Below are 24,031 nucleotides of genomic sequence, written 5' to 3'. Positions count from 1 at the left end.
TTGACCTTATTTTCATTTTTTTGGACCAAGGATCTTAAATCAAAAGACCCTAGGTCTCTATCACTTATAGTTTACCAGTTAGAAATGCATATCACTGATATCATATATAAAAGGGGGGATAACTCTCATATGGAGTCTCTGGATAGCTTCCGTTGAAATGAAACAGAACATCCTAAGGATATAACGAGCAATTTGGAAAAATAAATTTGTCGGTTTCTTATACAGTTGCGAAGCCTTAGTGGCCACAAGAAAAACAGTGTTTGGGGAGATAACTCTTACAAAGAAAAGGTTTTTGTTACGCGGTGTCAGTTTCAGAAGAGCATTAACTGTTCGATATAATATACCAAATATCTAAGCGACATCTTGTGAAACAAAAAAACAGCGAAGGAAAAAAAAGTTGGCGGAAGAAAAAAAATAAAAATAATAATAATAATAATTAAAAACCAATTGTTCAAAGAACAATTGAAGGTCTTTCAACCAATAAGGATGTATTTTGATATGAAAATATAAAGATTCAGTTGAAAATGTCAGTTCCTATGGCTTTATGATATATAAAAATGAATTTCGACCAAAGGTCAAAATCTAGAACGTCCAATTTACCTTTGACCTTGACCTCAATTTCAAGGTCATAAACATAGGATCCCAAATCAAAAGACCCTAGGTCTGTATTATGTATGGTTCATGAGTAATATCACTTTACGCATAATTCTAAATATAAGAGGGGCGAAAACTCCCATTTATTGTCTACGCACCCTTGTAACCAAAATTTATAAGTAACGACATGTCGCAACTAACAATTTAGTAAAAATAATTTGTCGAAATCTAATTATGTAATTGAAAATAAGTGAAAATAAGGAAAAATCAAAATTTAAAATTTGACCTTGACCTTTGACCTTGACCTAATTTTCATTTTTTTGGACCAAGGATCTAAAATCAAAAGACCCTAGGTCTCTATCACTTGTGGTTTACCAGTTAGAAATGCATATCACTTATATCATATATAAAAGGGGGGATAACTCTCATATGGAGTCTCCGGATAGCTTCGGTCAAAATGAAACAGAACATCCTGAGGATATAACGAGCAATTTGGAAAAATAAATTTGTCGGTTTCTTATACGGTTGCGAAGCCTTAGTGGCCACAAGAAAAACAGTGTTTGGGGAGATAACTCTTACAAGGTAAAGGTTTTTGTTACGCGGTGTCAGTTTCAGAAGCGCATTAACTGTTCGATATAATATACCAAATATCTAAGCGACATCTTGTGAAACAAAAAAACAGCGAAGGAAAAAAAAGTTGGCGGAAGAAAAAAAAAAAAAATAATAATTAAAAACCAATTGTTCAAAGAACAATTGAAGGTCTTTCAACCAATAAGGATCTATTTAGATATGAAAATATTAAAATTCAGTTGAAAATGTCAGTTCCTATGGCTTAATGATGTATAAATATGAATTTTAAGCAAAGGTCAAAATCCAGAACGTCCAATTAACCTATGACCTTGACCTCAATTTCAAGGTCATAGACTAAACATCTCAAACAAAAAGACACTAGTTCCTTAATATGTATGGTTCATGAGTAAAATCACTTTACGCATAATTCTTAATATAAGAGGGGCGAAAACTCCCTTTTATTGTTTATGCACCCTCGCAACCAAAATTTATAAGTTACGATATGTCGCAACTAACAATTTAGTAAAAAAAAATTGTCGATATCTTATAAGGTTAATGAAAAAAGGTGAAAATAAGCCAAAATCAAAATTAAGAATTTGACCTTGACCTTTGACCTTGACCTAATTTTCATTTTTTTGGACCAAGGATCTTAAATCAAAAGACCCTAGGTCTCTATCACTTATAGTTTACCAGTTAGAAATGCATATCACTGATATCATATATAAAAGGGGGGATAACTCTCATATGGAGTCTCCGGATAGCTTCCGTTGAAATGAAACAGAACATCCTAAGGATATAACGAGCAATTTGGAAAAATAAATTTGTCGGTTTCTTATACGGTTGCGAAGAAGTAGTGGCCACAAGAAAAACAGTGTTTGGGGAGATAACTCTTACAAGGTAAAGGTTTTTGTTACGCGGTGTCAGTTTCAGAAGCGCATTAACTGTTCGATATCATATACCAAATATCTAAGCGACATCTTGTGAAACAAAAAAACAGCGAAGGAAAAAAAAGTTGGCGGAAGAAAAAAAAAGAAAAAAAATAATAATTAAAAACCAATTGTTCAGTGAACAATTGAAAGTCTTTCCACACCACAGAAATTTGGATAAGAAGGTAGTTTCTTCATACTGATGCGATAAATAATGGTTTAATTATCTTTTTGAGTGATATAAGGGAGATAATATGCTACTTCCGGTGAAATGAATGTCACATCTGGTCTCATATGATAGCTTCTTTCACACTGATTGCAAAAATATATAGTTTCTATATACTTTTGTATGTAGAATGGGAGATAATTGGCCACTTCCGGTTTGTTGGAAGTCATTTTTAGTCTTCAGTAATTTGTTCATGTATCTATATGAAAAAATATATGGATTCTGAGTACTTTTATGTGAAAAAATTGCAAAAAAAGCTACTTCCGGTTTTCTCAAGGTCACTTCCGGTAGCCATTTTTCAAGGTCATTTGTCACTTAACCTTTTGTATCAGGTCAAATGTCTTTATAATGAACTTACTTGAAGTTATAATCAAATAACCTCATATCAAGACATTTCAGGGGCGACAACTCCTATAAGATGCCATCTAATTGTATAAGACTAAATGTAGCATATCTTCATAACAATTAAGCAGACATTTTGCACTTGTTCTTTTATATGTATCTCTCAAAGTGAGTGAGAAAATGCAAAAACAAGCAAAAGTCACAATTGAGAACTTGACCTTGACCTTTGACCTTGACCTCATTTTCTAAGTTAGGACCTAGGGGACTCAAATAAAAACATCCCAGGGTTATACGGTTATCTGTTAATGAGTTAAATAAACATACCGACAAATTTATTTTGTAAAGGTAGATAACTCCTATAAAATTTCATCGAATCGCTTCGATCCAAATACGCCAAAAATTACTGAGGATGTAACGAACAATTTGTAAAAAGAATCTTGTCGCTATCTTTTTTTGTTACGAAGGAGATACGCTTTGATGATAAACAGTGAAAAGGGAGATAACTCTTACAAAGAAAATGGTTCGGCTTAGCAGGGTGAAATTTAAAAGCGCATAATTTATACGATACAATATGAGAAATATCTAAGCGACATATTGCAAAACAAACATTTATCGCAAGAACAAAAGTTGGCGGAAAAAAAAAAAAAATAATAATAATAATAATAATCAGAACAAATACAATAAGTCTTTCCACAGAAAAGTGGAAAGACTTAATAATAATAATAATAATAATAATCAGAACAAACCCTATAGGTCTTTCACCTGAAAGGTTGAAAGACCTAATAATCAGAACAAACCCTATAGGTCTTTCAACTGAAAGGTTGAAAGACCTAATAATAATCAGAACGAATACAATAGGTCTTTCAACAGAAAGGTTGAAAGACCTAATAATCAGAACAAACCCTATAGGTCTTTCAACTGAAAGGTTGAAAGACCTAATAATCAGAACAAAATCAATAGGTCTTTCCACGGAAAAGTGGAAAGACCTAATAATAATAATAATCAGAACAAATTCAATAGGTCTTTCCACGGAAAGGTGGAAAGACCTAATAAATTGTTTGGTTCCGATTCAGCCTGAAACATGTGAAAAGAAGAAAGGAAAATAATCAACTTTAGTTTTTACACCTTGCATGCATATCAAAATGAGCAAAAATACAGTTTCTTTATATTTGAACTACTAAGAGCACGAATTATTTGAAATAGATTTGTATTGATCGTGACTTTCCGTGGTTTTATTTAAAATATTTTTAATTATTACTTTTATGTCAAAAAACATACCACAGAGGAAGTTAGAAATAAGCAAAAATAAAAAGGGGTGGATGTTAGTCTTGTCAACAAGGTAACTGTGATTTAGAAACGGTTGAAAGTACAATCCAAATTTTCCACACAAACCTTTCTTTATTCAACATTAACATCGTGATAGAATTTCAATAAGATCTGTTTGGTAGAACAAAATTAACCTTAAGTCATTTGCATATTTCAACATCCATTTACATACTCCAACATTAAACTCAAAATAAGACCTATAACATTGGCATTGAAGAAAAAAGCAGTTTTTAGAAAGCTCGTACTAGTTCGCTAGCAACCCTTTGCGGGTTTTTAATTTGATAGGTGCCTTTTTGTTAAATATTTGTTTGTTTTGAGATTGTGACACAAGTATGACTGCTATACCCATATTGTGACTATTTGACCTTTTATGTCTGTTTTGTTCATACATCGTTTTATATATAATGGAATTTGATACGACTGTCATACAAGTGAGAGGTTTAGCGCTATAAAACCAGGTTCAATCCTACATTTTCTTCATTTGAAAATGCCTGTACCAAGTCAGGAATATGACAGTCGTTGTCCATCCGTTTGATGTGTTTTGTCATTTGATTTTGCCATTTGATAAGGGACTTTCCGTCTTGAATTTTCCTCGAAGTTCAGTATTTTAGTTCCATTTGATAGGATAACGTCATTAATTTTCATGGCATCAATTGACAATTGATGTTATGATAATGTACACACAAGCGCAGACGATGTATGGCAGATTTTAAATTTATGATTTGAGGTTGTTTTCTCTCAGTTTCATAAGAATGAAGATAACAATATTTATTTTAAGCTCCACGGCATCAATTGGTGATTTGAAGATCGCAAATACCCGTTTACTAGCTCTGCCAGCGCGTTGCCAGTAAAGTTAATTTGCGACCATCCAATCACCAATTGCTGCCGTCGCAGCTTAAAATACAATACAGTTATCTACTGATTAATATCTTTGCATTTTGATCTAATCTTTAAGGCTATATGAACATCTTCCCCAAGTTTACTATACATCGGATAAGACCATTTCAGTGGAACAAATGCAATATCATAACAGTCTAAAGTTCTAAGTTGTACACTTTTATGTTTCAGATGGTACTTGCTCTTCTCCTGTTCTGCAAGGCCAGTGCTATTCCATATCCAGACATAGATGCATCATTAGATGAACTAGTTGTATACTATACAAGTTTTTCATTTACAACAAAAGAAGTACTCGGGTTTTTACTAAACATACATCATATAATGCTGAGCGAAAGATCATTTTATAGAATTAAAAAACGTTTGAGATTGCAAAAAAGAGGAGTTGAAAGTGCTATTGCTGATATTGTTACAAAAATTTTACAGTTAAGAAATGCAGGATATGCCAATATAGGTTATCGATCTTTATGAAATGTACTTCGCTGCCTAGGCGTAAGAGCTTCACAACACACGGTTAGGCTAGTTTTGAAAGCTATTGACGGAGACGGCGTTTTAAGGAGACAAAGACATAGGCTTACAAGAAGACGATACACAAGTAACGGACCGAGCTTTTGCATCCACGTCGATGGATATGATAAGTTAAAGCCGTTTGGAATATCTGTCCATGGTGGAATCGACGGTTTTTCAAGAAAGATACTTTGGCTGAAGGCTACAAGTTCAAATAAAAATCCCCGTATAGTTGCAGGACATTTTCTTGAGTATTTGAAGACAAGCAAGAGGGCTCCAAGGGTAGTACGCATGGATGCAGGAACTGAAAATGTTATAGTTGAACGTATTCAAATAGCTTTGAGATCATTTCATGCTGATAGCATGGCTGGACATAGAAGTGTTTCAATAGGAAGATCAACGGCCAACCAAAAGATCGAAATGCTATGGAGTTTTCTGATGCGAAATTTCACAACATTTTGGAGGAATTTGTTTAAAGATATGGTAGATGAAGTTATACTTAACAATGCCGACCCTGTGCATCTTGAATGCATACGGTTTTGTTTCCTACCACTTATTCAGAGACATTTATACATGTTTCTACAATCATGGAATTCACACAGAATAAGATCTCAAAGAAATGTTGAATGTCCACATGGTATACCTGACGTTATGTACTACCAACCTTTTATTTACGATAAATATGACTGCTCTTATGAATTGCCGTGCGACATAGTTGTATTGGATTACTTAACTGATATCTACACGGATGCTGTTCTACCTAGAGGCACTAAAGAAGAATTTAGACAATTAATAAATACTCTCACGTTTTTAGATATCGAAGAATTCGATGTCATTGAAACTCCAACACAGGCCAAAGAATTGTTCAACTTATTATCAGGCGTAGTATCACAACATTTGTTAAATCGATAAACATTTACAGATTTTACATTTATTATTCATGATAATTATCTGTTATGTCACCATGTTGTCGAATGAATACGCGCATAAGCTATTTGATCTGTTGATGCAAAGAACAACATTGAAGTGCATAATGTGTACATACTAATTTTCTTGTTTTTCGTTGATTATGCTTGTTTTTTGTCAGAATTCATGTAAATATTGAATGAAAAAGTTCTGTTGTATTTTAGTATTATATAAATAGTAAAGAATAAATGTCTACTGTTTCTTTTAATAAGTCTTTCCTATGCCCGAGTCATCATTAAATTGATAACAGTTCGACACATTTAAATATGCCATATTGGTCTATTCCTTCATGATGAAGCTGAGTATCATTCAGTCATTTTTCATATCTGTTACAATAACCAAACACTTTTCCATAAAAATGACCATCGAGTTTAACGTGTCATACATTAACAAAATATTAATTACAATCAAATCTATTTGGTGTCAACTCAACCAATCCGTTTCATTCTTAATGAACTGGACAGAGTGTAGCTAAACTAAAGAGAAACGAAATGTATGATATAGCATGTCTGTCGCTCACGTCACTGAGTATAAAAGGGGGCATGGTTTCACATAAACCACGATATTTGGAAGGTATATAAAGTCACAGTACCCAAATTGCACCGAGTACTAAAATTGCACCTACTAGTATTCAACAAAAATACTTGGGAAATCTTACTTGTTTTCTTTGAGTCTAAACCCTTGGTATTTTTCGGGGTATTTGTATGATTTGATACAATACACGTCATTCAACATTGCTGAACATATTTAAATATACAAAACCAGTAAAAATCAACAGATTTGTTTTTAACCGACCCTCATTGTCAATTAAAGATGTAAGTTATGATATAAGACAGGCTTAATTGTATATATGTTCTATCCATTTATTTCATGATCGATGGAATCAATGCGTTCAACGTAACATACATGACATAGTCAGCAAACTTTGACTTATTCAGTGAGATGCAAATATCTGTATAGCTGCTTTTCATTCGTCTTTAGACGCTAATGTAAACAGGTAAATAAACAAGTCGAGAAGAAGAGAAACACGTTTGTTTCTCATTACAATGCCGATTGGTTACTAAAGTATTGAAAAACACATCTTTCGAACGTAACAAAAATTAAGAAACCTTTATAGCATCAATTTAAGATATAATGTTCATTTCTGATTTGAGTGGGTTTTCATTCTTCTAAAGTACCATTTATCTCTCGTTAAGTCAACGTCTTTGAATCTATGTTGTTTTATGTCTGTTGGTAGATCAGTGCAAGACCAATTATTCAAATGTTTCCTTAACATTGGAATGGTGAATATTCGTGTCAATTCTTTTATATTACTGCACAATAAAACATACTTTGGTTGTATGTAGTCTAACAAATCATTAGATTTTGTCATTATCCACTTTCGATTCCAAGGTATCTAGGGCATGTTATTGTAGTTACACAGTAGATAAAAGTTGGTATAGAAATAACCTGACAAATGAAATGCCTAGAGTCATATTACCTAATGTTGCCTTATTGTTACATAGATTTGTCGATTTAAGCCGTTTTAACTATTTATGTTTTTTTCAACCTGCACATTACGTCTGCAAGCAGCCATCTATAGACTTATTAAAGAAAACATGTCAAGTTTTACTAGGGAAACAAGTGTGGACACAGTTCAGAGTGAATAGATTGTTTGAATGTTTGCCTGTGTTTTCTGAGAAAAAGAGTTCTCTCCTTTATTCAGCATTTAACTGTTCTGTGTTCAACTGTAGCAAAGCGACACTCTACCTCTGGCCTTTGTTAGTCTTGTATGATTTTTAATTTTAGTTTCTTGTTTATCATTCGGAGTTTAGTATGACGTCCATTATCACTGTACTATTTTACATATTTTTTAAGGGGCCAGCTGAAGGACGCCTACGGGTGTGGGAGTTTCTCGGTACATTGAAGACCAATTGGTGGCCTTCGGCTGTTGTCTGCTCTATGGTCGGGTTGTTAACGCTTTGACACATTCCCCATTTCCTTTCTCATTTTTACCTGTACCAAATACTAAAATTTATTAGTGTGTTTTTGTTTCTAATAGTAAGTTATATTGTTAAAGACTGTCACGTAGGAGACGCTAATTGCATGCATTACCAAATGATTTTTATAAAATAACTGAAATTAAATGCCAGTGAAAACAAAAAAAAGAGAGTAACACATTAAGTGCTTTTCAGAATGACTTGGTTTAAATTTACGAGATGGTATCTGATAGTATCTGAGAACCTACATGCATGAACTATTTTTGGGAGAAATTTTATTTGCTTATACAGGAAATGAATGAATCATGACCGGAGCGGGCACCCACTTAGGCATTCAATTGGCCCCCATTCATGAAAATTTCTGGATCTACCACTGAGTTTGTCAAATTTTTGTTTCACAAAAAATACATTTGCATAATAATTGACTAAGCTTAAAGCAACGCACTTTACTAATACACTTACAGAAAGAACTCATGATCAATACAGTGATATAATAAGTACTGGAAATACACGACATTCATGTACATTAGTTCTTCCTATTTACACCACAACTATGATTTAGGTAGCACTCCACAGTTCGGTGTGTAGTTTCGCATTTTGGTCACTTTTTCAAATATAAAATTCTTTTTTGGATAGCTGATGATTAAGATGATTAAAATAGCCTTCATAGTGAGTTCATATGAATATCAAGAGTATGTAATGTATGAAATATGGCCTGTTTTCTGTATGATAGTCTGTCTTTGCATATCCAGACCAGGCATTGGTTTGTCAATTATTGTAATATTTTTTTACAACTTTTTGTCGCACGAACTAAATGATTAATTTTGCGACAAAAACGGGGCGAAAGACACCCATTTTTTATTTGATCATTAAATAGATTAATGTGAACAGTTTTGAAAAGGTATCACTCAAAGGCATTGAATTTCTAGTTTGATTCAAACTTTGGGGGAATATGTGACATTTTCACCCTTCTTTTTGCAATATGTTATGTAAATAAATGCAAAATGTTCCCATGGATACACAAAAAAGGAATCATATTTCACCCTTTTAACTTTTGAAAATCAAATCTATGGAAGTTACTGATTACATACATTTGAAAATGTATAACACAAACAGTTAGGTTAATGTATTAGAAAGCCAGGAATAGAAAATGATGAAACATTTTGTGGTTCAATTTTAATTAATATTTTTCTAACTGTGCAGTGCTATCTTGACATAAATGTAAAACTACGTACATCAGAAGTCCAGCAAAAGACATGCAATTGTCATATTATATGTTCGTACTACGGATAAACATTCGATTCCTAGCAAGTAATTGTTCAATAGGAAAAATACTGGTCAGCCCAATCGTACTAGTTAATGGGACTTGGTATGGTAACCTGTGTCCTTCTGCACGACGACCTTTCGGAGTATCAAGTTAAAAATAAAGATCAGTGTTGCTTAATTTTCAAAGCAGGTTTAAATCACATCACATCATGATCATGATTGTGTTCGCTGCCATATCGTATAGAATTGATTGTAAATAATAAACACACGAAAAGCAATAATTTTCATTTGCATACCTTTAAAACTCAATCCTTGTCACTAAATAATTGAAAACATATATTTACTATTACATGTACCTCCCTCTTTTCCCCTTATACGATTTTGAAGTTGTAACACTCATTGTTTTGGGCCCCCTTGAGAGTTTGTATCATTTGCAATCACACCACATGTTCTACTTTTTTTGTTAAACGTAAACATTATCTAACAACCACCTACATCATATACGGAATGCATCTTGCAACCCAAGAAACCAAATACAGAATGTGCCTAACAACCACATACAGCCCGTATCTAACACCACAGACACCATATAAGACTATCTAATAACCACAGACATCATATACATACTACATTTAACAACCAGAGACACCATATGTAGACTGCATCTAACAACCACAGACAGAATATACAGACTTAATCTAATAACCACAGACATCATATACATACTACATTTAACAACCAGAGACACCATGCATATGTAGACTGCATCTAACAACCACAGACAGAATATACAGACTTAATCTAATAATCAAAGACACCATATACAGACTTAATATAATAACCGAAGACACCATATACAGACTGTATCTAACAATCAGAGACACCATATACAGACTGTATCTAACAAACAGAGACACCATATACAGACTGTATCTAACAAAAACAGACAGCATATAAAGATAACTTCTATTTTGTTATACGTAGACAGTATCTAACAACCACAGTCACCATATATAGACTACATCTAATAACCACAGACACCAAATAAAGACTACATCTAACAACCACAGACACCTAATATATACAGACTTTATCTTACTACCACAGACACCATATAAAGACTACATCTACCTACCACAGATACCATATAAAGACTACATTTCACAGCCACAGACACCATATATATACAGACCTCTAACTACCACAGACACCATATAAAGACTTTATCTAACTACCACATACACCATATATACAGATTGTATCTAACTACCACAGACACAATGTAAAGACTAAAGCTAACTACCACAGACGCCATATATAGACTACATCTAACAACAACAGATACCATGTAAAGACTACATCTAACAACCACAGACATCATATATATACAGACTTCTAACTACCACAGACACCATATAAAGACTTTATCTAACTACCACATACACCATATATACAGACTGTATCTAACTACCACAGACACCATGTAAAGACTAAAGCTAACTACCACAGACGCCATATATAGACTACATCTAACAACAACAGATACAATGTAAAGACTACATCTAACAACCACAGACAACATCTTATAACCACAGACACCATATATACAGACTGTATTTATCAGTCAGAGACACCATATATACATACTGCATAAATGTGTCAGTAGAATAGCCGGGTGGTATAGGCAAACATGTACTTCTACAATCCCAATAGACTTTTATCTTGATTGTGAGCGACGGGTGTCACCAAAGGTGACCTCTCATAATCCCCTTAAAACCCGTGTGCATTCATGCGGAACAGTTATTTTATTCTTGAATTCTTGATATTTTCTTTTTCGTTCTTTTGTTCTTTTCGCTCGAAAAAGTTCTGGGCAGACAAATGTCTTCCGCCTCTTCCTTTTTAGCTCACCTGGCCCAAAGGGCCAAGAGAGCTTTTCTTATCACTTGGCGGTGTCCGTCGTCCGTAAACTTTTACAAAAATCTTCTCCTCTGAAACTACTGGGCCAAATTTAACCAAACTAGGTCATAATCATCATTAGGGTATCTTGTTAAAAAAATGTGTCCGGTGACCCGGCCAACCAACCAAGATGGCCGCCATGGCTAAAAATAGAACATAGGGGTAAAATTTAGATTTTGGCTCATATATCTAAACCCAAAGCATTTCAAGCAAATCTTTCAAAAACAAAATTGTTCTTTGGTCAAGATCTATCTGCCCTGCAATTTTCGGACCATTCAGGCAATCCATTGCTGGATTGCTGCCCCTGAATTTGTAATTTTAAGAAAAAAATTCAGATTTTGGTTATTATCTTGAATAGTTTTAGCTCATCTGACCTGAAAGGTCAAGTGAGCTTTTCTCATCACTTCGCGTCCGTCGTCCGTCGTCCGTAAACTTTTACAAAAATCTTCTCCTCTGAAACTACTTGGCCAAATTTGACCAAACTTGGTCACAATCATCATTGGGATATCTAGTTTAAAAATGTGTCCGATGACCCGGCCAACCAACCAAGATAGCCGCCATGGCTGAAAATATAACATAGGGACAAAATGTATATTTTGGCTTATATCTCTGAAACCAAAGCATTTAGAGTAAATCTGACAAGGAATTAAATTGTTTAATAGGTGAAGATCTTTCTGCCCTGAAATTTTCAGACAAATCGGACAACCTGTTGTTGGGATGCTGTCCCCGTTTTAGTAATTTTAAGGAAATTTTGCTGGAGTTGATAGACAGTCTGAAGTGTGGGAATATATATTAAAATCAAAATCTTGCAATAACTAAGGCATCTTGTTAGTATGGCGATATATAAGGTGTCTAGAGCAAATCATTGCGATAACTAAGACGTCTTGTTGTTAGATATAGCAAATAATAACGATAATTAAGGCTTCTTCTTTTTAAATATAGCAATGCATTGCTCTAAATATGGTGCCTTGTTGTTAGATATAGCGAACTATTGCGATAAATAAGTCGTCTTATTAAATAAAGCAAATTCTTGCGATAATTAAGTCTTCTTACTGTTAAATATAAAAAATCATTGCGCTAAATAAAGTGCCTTGTAGTTAAATATAGCGAAATATTGCGATAAATAAGGCGTCGTATTGCAATATACAAAACATTATCGCGATGATTATCATATATGGTTTAGTTATAAACAATAATACAAGGCAGCTCCAGGCTTCCGTAGATATCTTATTTAATATATAAGATATCTCCATAAGTTAATAAGATATCTCTATTAGTTTATAAGATATCTCTATTAATTAATAAGATATCTTATAAAGTATGTATTTAAAAGATATCTTTCTAAAGAAGTAAGATATCTTATATACTTTATAAGATATCTTATTAATTAATAGAGATATCTTATTAACTTGTAGAGATATCTTATAAACTAATAGAGATATATTATTTACTTTCAAATTAAATAAGATATCTTATAAAAATTAAAGATATCTTAATACTTAATAAGATATCTTGTTAAATAAATAAGATATCTTCAAATTTGAATAAATATAAAAACGGCGTGCCATAGGCGGGAGGGTCCGGGGGACGGAACACCTCTTTTTTTTTGGACGATCAATACATTGCAATAGCGTAATGTAACATTAATTTGATTGATTTGTGGTGTTTAACCACTATAAGCACTCTTGATTATATCGTGGCGACCAGTTTTTTTATTGGTGGGGAAGCCGAAATATCCAGTGAGAACCTCCGACATCCGGTAGAAAAACTAGCTAGTTGTTACAATTTTTCAACAGCTGAAGTACTTGCATAAAGTATAGAGCCGGGAATCGGAGACCGAGTGCGTATCCAGTACATAAATTTATGTTTGCTAAAATAATGAATTGTTTATAAGTTGGTCTGTGAAATAAAAGAAAACTGATTAAAAAGGCTGTTTCAATATTAGTCATTTGTTAGTTGATATTGGCTTTTCACACGCTTTCATTAACTGCGAGTACTCTCAGATCTGTACTTGTTTGTCTCGTTGAAACATTCCCAATTTCCATTCTCAATTTTTGTTGTTAGGGATGTTTATAAATACCCTGCCACGTCCGGTCTATATTTTTGTAAGGTGTTTTCTACTTTGTATCAATCTGATGAGTTAATCCCTTTTAAACTGATTTTCAGAGTTTGGTTGTATGTTGTTGTACTGTATAACACCGAGTGTGAGCATTATAATTCCGTTGACCTAAACAGAACCACCATTACAATCATAAATATGCTTACAAACTGTGTTTAGAAAGCAATTTTATATTCAGGATAATCTCGTCTTACGTAAGTTCTGAAGCTATAATGAGGGAAATGCTTATAGTGAAGCCAGTCTAATTAAAGTAGATTACAAAACTTATTCGGATTTTTCTATCACAGCGTGTGATAAACGACTTATATGCAACAAGTTTGTCTACTTATAACAAATGTTAAGCACAGTCAAGACCTGTTTATGTTTATAGAATATATTACATTTCAATTTCGTTCTTATTTTTAAGTGCAAATCTTATGATCAAAGTCCTACAGATTAAAAATGACTCTGATGCACTACTTATTCAATAGTAGCTAGAGTTTAGAAAAATGGCTACGTGGTTTTACTTCGTTCAGGACTATGACCCCTACTGGAGTGGCGATCGTACGTCCTTCCCAGTAATATACTCTTAAGCGTCCGAAACCGCAAATCTCGGGAAAATTAAGCAGCAAAAAACAACCATCGATATGGCACCCAAAATGAGAAGTGCAAATCAGCAGGTCCTTTTAAAACTGACTTTTTGGTGTGGAATTGCTTTTTGTCGTGCGGTGGCCTTTTGTTGCTTAAATTCATGTCATTTGGATCCTGGTGGCTAGCTGTCTCAATGGCAATCATATCGGGCTCCTCATTTCTATACTATGATCTAATATTGTTCCAGAATTAAAAACCGAGAATCGAGAGTTTTTGTTTTGACTGAGATAAATAGAAACGTCGGTGTCCTATAACCATTCTTCCCCCATGCCAATTTTTCCGGGCGGGGGGGGGGGGGGAACTCGATCCAATTCCCCCTCCCCCCCCGAAAAAATTGGCATGATCCAACATTTCCCCTCAATAAAACTGGGGTAAAACCACGATCAGGCCAATCTTCCCCCTTATATAGGACGAGAAGCTAATTTCCTCCCCCTTGAAATTAAATATAACGTAGGCGATGTCAGTTTTATAAATATTTCTAAAAAAAAAAAAAAAATAGTTTAGCGGTACCAAACCTTCATCGTATCAATATTTATTTGATATATATTTCGGGTGTTTATAAGCTCGGGATTTCGGGATTGACCCTTTCGGGATCCGGGAATTCTTTTTTCGATTTTCGGGATGTCGGGATTTAAATTTATTTAAATTTGGGACCTCGGGATTTCGTGTTTTTAAGCCCGGGACTTCGGAATCAGTACCCTTCCTACCCCTCCCCCCGAGAATGATAATAGATATAAGAAGATGTGGTATGGGTGCCAATGAGACAATTAACTCTCCATCCAAGTCACACTTTGTGATGGTAAACCATTATAGGCCAAAGAATATTTAGTTCTAAAGCGTTACTTGCATCATGTATATACAAGTGTAATCGTCATACTATTTATAAAAAAGAAGATGTGGTATGAGTGTTAGCCTATTGTCCGAAAAACTAAACGTGCAACGTCAATTTTTGTGGTGATAAAATGGTCCTTGGCTTATAATCCCCAATGAAAACTTGCTGGCAGTTCAAAGGATTATGGTATTAGTATGGAGTATACACCTTGTAAAAAAATAAAAATAATAAAAGTAAGTTGTTAGTTGCCAGGTCAAAAGAATGCATGTAAATGTCAGCATATTGAAGATTCGGACGATCAGACAAAATAATAAAAAAAAAATGCAATTACAGACGGTAAAAAAATATAGACGGACTGATGAACATGTAGACAGACAGATTGACATGTAGACGCAGTATGGTGAAATATAGACCGACTGGTAGACATGTAGACAGACTGGTGGACACATGCACAGACTAGTAGAGATGTAGGCACACTAAAGTACTGGTGTAAACGTTAACTAACTTGTAAACATGTAGATAGATTAGTCAACACGGAGACAGACGGGTGGACCTGTAGACATAATAGTAGACATAGACGGGCTGGTGAATATGAAGTCAGACTGTTGAACATGCAGACAGACAAGTAGACACATAGACAGACCGATGAGACGGACTATTAGAAATAGACAGACTGGTAAACATGTAGACAGATTTGTGAACACATATCCTGTTGAGAATGTAAACCGACTAGAGGACTATTCGAAAAAAAACTGGGGAAAATACAGACAGACGAGTGGACACATATACAGCTGAGGACTATGTCGACATTGACAAAAAATATTTGTCAGCATGAAAATCTAATTCCAACTCTGTTGGGTTTAATTTTCAGACTGATATAAATATAGTAAAGTATATTTTATGGGGAAAGATTGGCATGGGGAAAAGTGACAATACCTATACGTATTGTCAAATTTCCGCGGGGGAAGAATGGCAATGATCCAAAATTTCCCTCGGGGAAAAACTGGCATGGGTGAAGAATGGCTATATAACACCGGCATATCAAAAAAGTATCCTACTTTTTAAATGATTCGGCTTTTCTAGAGTAGATCCGGATCCAGAACTTTTATTAGGTGGAGGGGGCACTGCCTGTCATAAGAGGGGGTCCGCTATAGTCATGCTTCAGATAAATTAAGAGACCTTGATTTATCTGACCTACCCCTTTCGTTCGCTTTTAACTTTACTTTCATGTGTGGGTCAATTTACAGACATACGTATTTTAAAACAAATTTCAAAACATACCAGTTAGAATAAAGCAAGGAAAACATATTTTGCCTGTTACCGCTAATTTCCTACTACAAGTTGAGCAAGACTTTGGTTAGCGTGCTTGCTTTGTTTGTACAATGTATAATTGTATTTGGTATAATGTCCAATCAAATTTAGATATAATACAAGTGAAACTGCGAGCTACTGCTCACTGATGATACCCCCGCCGCAAGTGGATAATATTAATAGTGTAAAAATATGCAAGTGTTCAGTAAACAGGAAGTTGTCGAGTGATGAATCTGAAAATGCATCACACGGTATAGCTGACTTATATAAATCCTGAAACCAAATTTCAGAAATCCTTGTATTGCAGTTCCTGAGAAAAATGTGACGAAAATTTTCAACTTTGCTATCATGTGTAAAATCATACAAGTGTTCGATAAACAGGAAGTTGTCGAGTGATGAATCTGAAAACGCATCACACGGTATAGCTGACTTATATAAATCCTGAAACCAAATTTCAGAAATCCTTGTATTGTAGTTCCTGAGAAAAATTTGACGAAAATTTTCAACTTGGCTATCATGTGTAAAATCATACAAGTGTTCGGTAAACAGGAAGTTGTCAAGTGATGAATCTGAAAACGCATCACACGGTATGGCTGACATATATTAATGTTGATACCAAATTACAGAAAGGATGGATGTGTAGTTATTGAGAAAAATGTGACGAAAGTTTCATGGGACGGACTGACTGACGGGCGGACGGACGGACTGACGGACGGACTGACAGACAGAGGTAAAACAGTATACCCCCCTTTTTTTTTTAAAGCGGGGGTATAATAAATACAGGCTTAAGTAAATGTTTATACATACAAAGCAAGCAATTTAAGTCAATCAAAGTTTTACTCTACAAGCATAATGAAATTTATAGCTGTAATAGAAAAGTAGAAAAATTGTGAAGAAACCGTCTTGACCTTTTGTAATGTTCCTATATTGTCTATTATAATTTAAATCTACAAAGGACATATAAAAAACCATAGAGTTTCTGTACTCAGTGGTGATTGTGTCGTTTGCTAAAAGTGCATTCAACAAGTCCTCCAAGAACCAAAAAAAACGATAATATTTCATACCGTTTACGAGCAATGAATTACATGGACACAAACTCATTAGAACTTCTGGTACTCAGAAGGACAAATAAGGACCACATAAATCATGGACATATGGCGCATGCACGTTTATGTAAGAAATTACTATTATTTTATAAACGTTTTCTTTCCTTCTATTTGAGTTAATTTGGATTTAATGTGGAACAATGTGGAAAAGAAGTTCACGAGGCATCGGAACAAACTAATAGTGGCTACCGCTGATCAACATGCAACCAGGAAGAATGCAATAGCATATTGTGTCGAACTATGAGGAATTGCGACAACTCGGCAGGGTCACTTGAAAATGAGTAGCTCTTTTTCAGTGGCAGATCCTATTATACAAATTAATCCTTGTGCATATCTAGTATAGTCAATAAAACAAGAATGAGACAGAACGTGACATCTCTAAATTATAGGCAAAATGACTTAATCTATTTCCAATTCTGCAAAATTTCAGACATGCAGGATTCAAAAATTGTATATAATAAAGTGTTACCTACCCATAGTGTCACTGTGTAAGCGAATATCTTTCTCACTACACACACTAACTACACGTGATTGTACATAGATCAGTGTATATATTACTGATAAGTTAAAAGTAAAACAAATATTACCTGTGTCATATTGCAAATATTTAAAATTGCCCTGTTTCTTGACCCCGGTTTTTAGGTTTTAAAGACCTTTGAAATTGATGGTCTGTCGTACGTTACATAAATCAAAACATGCAAGATCTTTGAATATATCCTTACAATTTTTAAATATTGTGATTTAAACATATTATGTGAAACGTAAATAGTTGCCAGTGGCACAGCTTTCATTTGCACGTCTCAATACGTCCGGTAGGAATCGACCTATATGGTCATCGTTGAACCCATGCAGTCATTATCGCAAACAATTCACAACATGGAAATTTATTACCTTCTAGAGTCGGATGAACTGTTTGAAAAATAAATGATTATGATAACTTTGATCCTGGAATTTGGAATATGAAAATAGATTGTCACCTATATATATGCGGATAACATGACCTATCTGTTTATAATTGGGAATAAGTTGAAAATAAAAAGGCTGAAATTATTTACAAAAAATAAAAATCACTATAAATATCATAATATTCTCTTTTATTGTCTAGGATAATTAAGTACAGGTTTTAATTTTAACGCCCATGCTACTTATTCTCACTTTTCACTACGGAAAATATGCTCTACATTAAGATACAAAATTGAAAGCGAATGACAGAAATAAATATGCTCGGCATTATAATATAAAGGAGACTGGTCTTGCTGATGATCAGTGTGTTTATTACATGTATTAGGCTTTAATTTCCCCCCACTATCCAAACTACTAGTGTTTATTTGCAACCAACTCCCATGAACATAAATTCAAATGGAATAGGTCATGTTATAATTTTTATATTTCTGGTCAGGGTAGTGGTTTTCGTAGTCGATTTAAAAAAAATAATTTTAGATTATGAAACAAAAGCAGTATGGTCAAGCACATGTACTCTGAAGGACATATCTATAACGTAATAAACATTTCGCCCAATTATAGACTTGGGTCATGAAGAACCAAGGTTAATTATACAACACTTGTGTGTCTTTCATTCAGGCTGAGATATATCTGTCTCATCTCACTGAAATGTCGACAAAGAAATAACAGAGGAGATATAACTGTCTATACAACGTGTATTCCTTAAATGTATCAGAATTTTTGCTTCATTCAAATGGAAGCTAGAAAGTGGGAAAATTAAAATCATCTATATGTAGTTTTGAAAAATTTATCTTAAACGACCCTCAATATCGACTTCTAGATGTATGACAAGATACCAAGTATATGTGTTGTATCCTTTATATCAAGTTCAGTATATATAACGATCAACACACCTTGATTATTTAGTGAGAGACTGCCTCACGTATACAGGAACACGTTGCTTTACAGGGTAATGATAGCTCATTCGATGTAATTGCAAAAAGCCAAACGAATAAAGATAATACTTGAATAACCTTGTTAAACCTTCATGGAATCTTTCATAACTTGAAAAGAAGCTTCAGCACACTGAGTAGAATTTTCAATTTCTCAATTTACGCTGACACCAGCAAGCACATGCAAGACACAGGGTTCTTAAGGAACAAACTTAAAATTCTTTCAAATTGTCTTTTCATGTTAGAAAAGGAAGGGGTTGAGATGAGTTGTCCAATGTTTGGAACCAGATATTCTGTGGATTTATTTTTCTTATAACAATCTCTTTGATAGACGGTTGCTGCTCACTATGAAGGTGCACAATTCTTGTTTTGCCAAGACTTTTTACACTATGAAATGTCTTCCTTACCGATAAGTATTAATTTATGTTAGAGTCTAAGAGAAAAAGGTTATACAAATGTCTTTAATGACGCTAGACATGTACACCTTACATTTATTCCATACAACAAATATAGTAGACCTATTGCATAAAGTATGAGAAAAACAGACCAAAACCACAAAAACTTAACTATAACCACTGATTCATGAAAATGAGGTCAAGGTCAAATGACACCTGCCAGTTGGACATGTACACCTTACAGTCCTTCCATACACCAAAAATACTAGACCTATTGCTTGTAGTATCTGAGATATGGACTTGACCACCAAAACTTAACCTTGTTCACTGATCCATGATCATTCAATTCACTGCATATAGTTAAGCAATTGCTTGTAGTATCTGAGAAACAGACTTTGAAATGATTATGGTAACTTTTGAACCACAAAGAGATTGAGGTCAGATGAACACTGTCATACAGACTTACATGTTTAACAACATTTCATATACTTAGTCCAGTTGACCAATTGCTTTTAGTTTCTCTGAGAAACTGACTATTTAAATTACAATTCAATGAACTCAGACAAAACCTGAAAGACAGACATGTACAGTATATCTTACATTCCTTCTATACACCAAATAAAGCTGGCCTACAACTTAAAAGAGTACCTGAGATATGGACTTATCCTCAATCACTGATCCCTGAAATTAGGTCAAAGTCAGTTAAACCCTATCTGTCAGAGTTCAGTTATAGAAGATCCCATCATAATCTCTGTATTGCATTTTGTTACTTTGCCACATTAAAACAAACCTATTCAATCCATATAATTAACAATGCTTGCAGAAGTGTTTACATTTTTCTTCTTAAAATTCCAATCTAATTTTCTTAATAAACATGTACAATTGATATTTAAAACCAGATGCTCCGCAGGGCGCAGCTTTATAAGACCACAGAGGTTGAACCCTGAACAGTTGGGGCAAGTACGGACACAACATACAAGCTGGATTCAGCTCTAAATTTGGATTGTGATTAAATAGTTGACACAGCATAGGTTTCTTACACAGAATGAATGTGGTCTAATGAACATAATTTTTTTTTGCCTTTGAGCAATTCACTATGCTGTTCTCACACCCCCCTTTCCCTTATTCCAAAACTGATCTCAATTCAAATTCTAATGGAGTTTGCAACAATAACTACTCATTCAAATACATCATAAAATACTAAAATGTAAAAAAAAGTGCTTGTCATCACTGAATGGTAAAGATTGTTTTAATTTATTAGTTGGTAGTAAAAATATCGATGACCTATATTAGATAAAAAGACCAAAACTCAAAAACTTAACTTTGACCACTGAACCATGAAAATGAGGTCAAGGTCACATGACATCTGCCCGCTAGATAGGTACACCTTACAATCATTCCATACAACAAATATAGTAGACCTATTGCATAAAGTATGAGAAAAACAGACCAAAACACAAAAATTTAACTATAACCACTGAACGATGAAAATGAGGTCAAGGTCAGATGACACCTGCCAGTTGGACATGTACACCTTACAGTCCTTCCATACACCGAATATACTAGCCCTATTGCTTGTAGTATCTGAGATATGGACTTGACCACCAAAACTTAACCTTGTTCACTGATCCATGAAATGAGGTCGAGGTCAAGTGAAAACTGTCTGACAGACATGAGGACCTTTCAAGGTACGCACATATCAAATATAGTTATCCTATTACATATACTTATAATAAGAGAGAATTCAACATTACAAAAAATCTGAACTTTTTTTTCAAGTGGTCACTGAACCATGAAAATGAGGTCAAGGAAATTGGACATGTGACTGACGGAAACTTCGTAACATGAGGCATCTATATACAAAGTATGAAGCATCCAGGTCTTCCACCTTCTAAAATATAAAGCTTTTAAGAAGTAAGCTAACACCGCCGCCGCCGCCGGATCACTATCCCTATGTCGAGCTTTCTGCAACAAAAGTTGCAGGCTCTACAACAATGATTTAAGTTGATTCAATTACTATTCTGGAGAAAGAAAGATAACTCCAATTTTCAAAGAATATTTCATAAAAACTCTGCAATTGAAAATTTCTTGCTATAGCGCAATATTGTGCAATTAGATATTTCTTGCTATTGCGCAATACTGTGCAATTGAAGATTTCTTGCTATTGCACAATACTGTGCAATTGAAGATTTCTTGCTATTGCGCAATATTGTGCAATTGAAAATTTCTTGCTATTGCACAATACTGTGCAATTGAAGATTTCTTGCTATTGCGCAATACTGTGCAATTGAAAATTTCTTGCTATTGCACAATACTTAATATAATAATGTTGGACCCCCATTTGGACCAACTTGAAAACTGGGCCCATAATCAAAAATCTAAGTACATGTTTAGATTCAGCATATCAAAGAACCCCAAGAATTCAATTTTTGTTAAAATCAAGCTGAGTTTAGTTTTGGACCCTTTGGACCTTAATGTAGACCAATTTGAAAACAGGACCAAAAATTAAGAATCTGAATACACGGTTAGATTTGGCATATCAAAGAACCCCAATAATTCATTTTTTGATGAAATCAAACTAAGTTTAATTTTGGACCCTTTTGGACCCTAATTCGTTGGGACCAAAACTCCCAAAATCAATCCAAACCTTCCTTTTGTGGTCATAAACCTTGTGTTAAAATTTCATAGATTTCTATAAACTAATACTAATGTTATTGTGCAAAAACCAAGAAAAATGCTTATTTGGGCCCTTTTTTTTGCCCCTTATTCCTAAACTGTTGGGACTAAAACTCCCAAAATCAATCCCAACCTTCCTTTTGTGGTCATAGACCTTATGTTAAAATTTCATAGATTTCTGTTTACTTATACTAAAGTTATTGTGCGAAAACCAAAAAAAATGCTTATTTGGGCCCTTTTTGGCCCCAAATTCCTAAATTGTAGGGACCAAAACACCCAAAATCAATCCCAACCTTCCTTTTATGGTCATAAACCTGGTGTTTCATAGATTTCTATTTACTTTTACCAAATGTCTTTGGACGACAACGACGACGATGCCAACGTGATACCAATATACGACTAAAAATTTTCAATTTTTGCGGTCATATAAAAAAATTGTTGTCCATAAAAAGAAATTTCTCAAGATGACCTCTATACACAAAATTATTTCAATCAGGATAACATTTTCTATTGTTAATCGCCCTTCCCTTTGTGAAAAATACACATCACATTTGGTTTATATGCAAGTGTTTTCAGTTACTAATCTCATCAAATTTATCGTTTATATTTTCTTTATGACAGCTAGGAAGGAAGATTTCATAGACTGGTCAAAATGTTTACCTGATAATGAAACATGAATACAGATATTCGATCAGTGTAGGGTTCTGCTTAAAGATAAAATTTGTATTTTGCATCCGTTTTTATGAACAAATTATTTTTAATTATTAAACTTGTATATATAATAATTGTCCTTTGGTGTTTTTTTATTCATTTGTTTTACTGATGATTATTATACATGCCAGTATCAAATTTACTTTGTGGTGATAATTAACAGAACTATAAAAGTTAATTTAAGGTAACTTTTAAGATCATGCTGATTATGAACTACATCCTGTGAGAAGTCTTTGATACAGGGTTTAGGTCTTCTGTAATACTACTCATCAACAAAAATATGTCCATAATACATTGATGCCCCATTAACACTATCATTTCTTAAGTTCAGTAGTACCTAAAATTTGGGTCAAAACTCTAATTTGGCATTAAATTAGAAAGATCATATCATAGGGAACATGTGTACTAAGTTTCAAGTTGATTGGACTTCAACTTCATCAACTACCTTGACCAAAGATTTTAACCTGAAGTGGGACAAATGAACAGACTGACAGACGAACGGATGGACAAATGCACACACAGCCCAAAAAATAATGCCTGATGGTGGGGCATAAAAAAAATGTTTTTACCAGTAAAAGACACGAAATGATGGCAAAAGGTCACAATAGTTAACTTAACTAAAATAACTTCTCATATTACAAATTGTCAATTTTAAACTATTGATTCTGCAAAAAAACATATCAATAAAAAACCCTATTGCAGTTAAATGTGCAGAAATCTTTTCAAACAGATAAATGGAGTTTAAATTTTTAATAACCTTAGGCTTTGACAGAAGGGTCCTAAGTGAAATCCCTTAGGACATTA

At 33.9% G+C, this 24,031-nt stretch overlaps 1 protein-coding gene across 1 annotated transcript in view; it reads right to left on the bottom strand.

Moving 5' to 3' along the window:
- Nucleotides 1–18,155, bottom strand: part of LOC139516831 (methanethiol oxidase-like) — a 56,540-nt gene extending 38,385 nt beyond the window's left edge. Inside the window, exon 1 of the mRNA XM_071307160.1 lies at nucleotides 18,024–18,155. Coding sequence (XP_071163261.1) covers nucleotides 18,024–18,027 — 4 coding nt within the window. The 5' untranslated portion in view covers nucleotides 18,028–18,155. The remainder of the gene's footprint in view (nucleotides 1–18,023) is intronic.
- Nucleotides 18,156–24,031: the final 5,876 nt, after the last annotated feature.

This window comes from Mytilus edulis, chromosome 3 (assembly GCF_963676685.1).
Source record: "Mytilus edulis chromosome 3, xbMytEdul2.2, whole genome shotgun sequence".
Taxonomy (NCBI): domain Eukaryota; kingdom Metazoa; phylum Mollusca; class Bivalvia; order Mytilida; family Mytilidae; genus Mytilus; species Mytilus edulis.
This window is presented reverse-complemented; position numbering and strand designations above follow the sequence as displayed.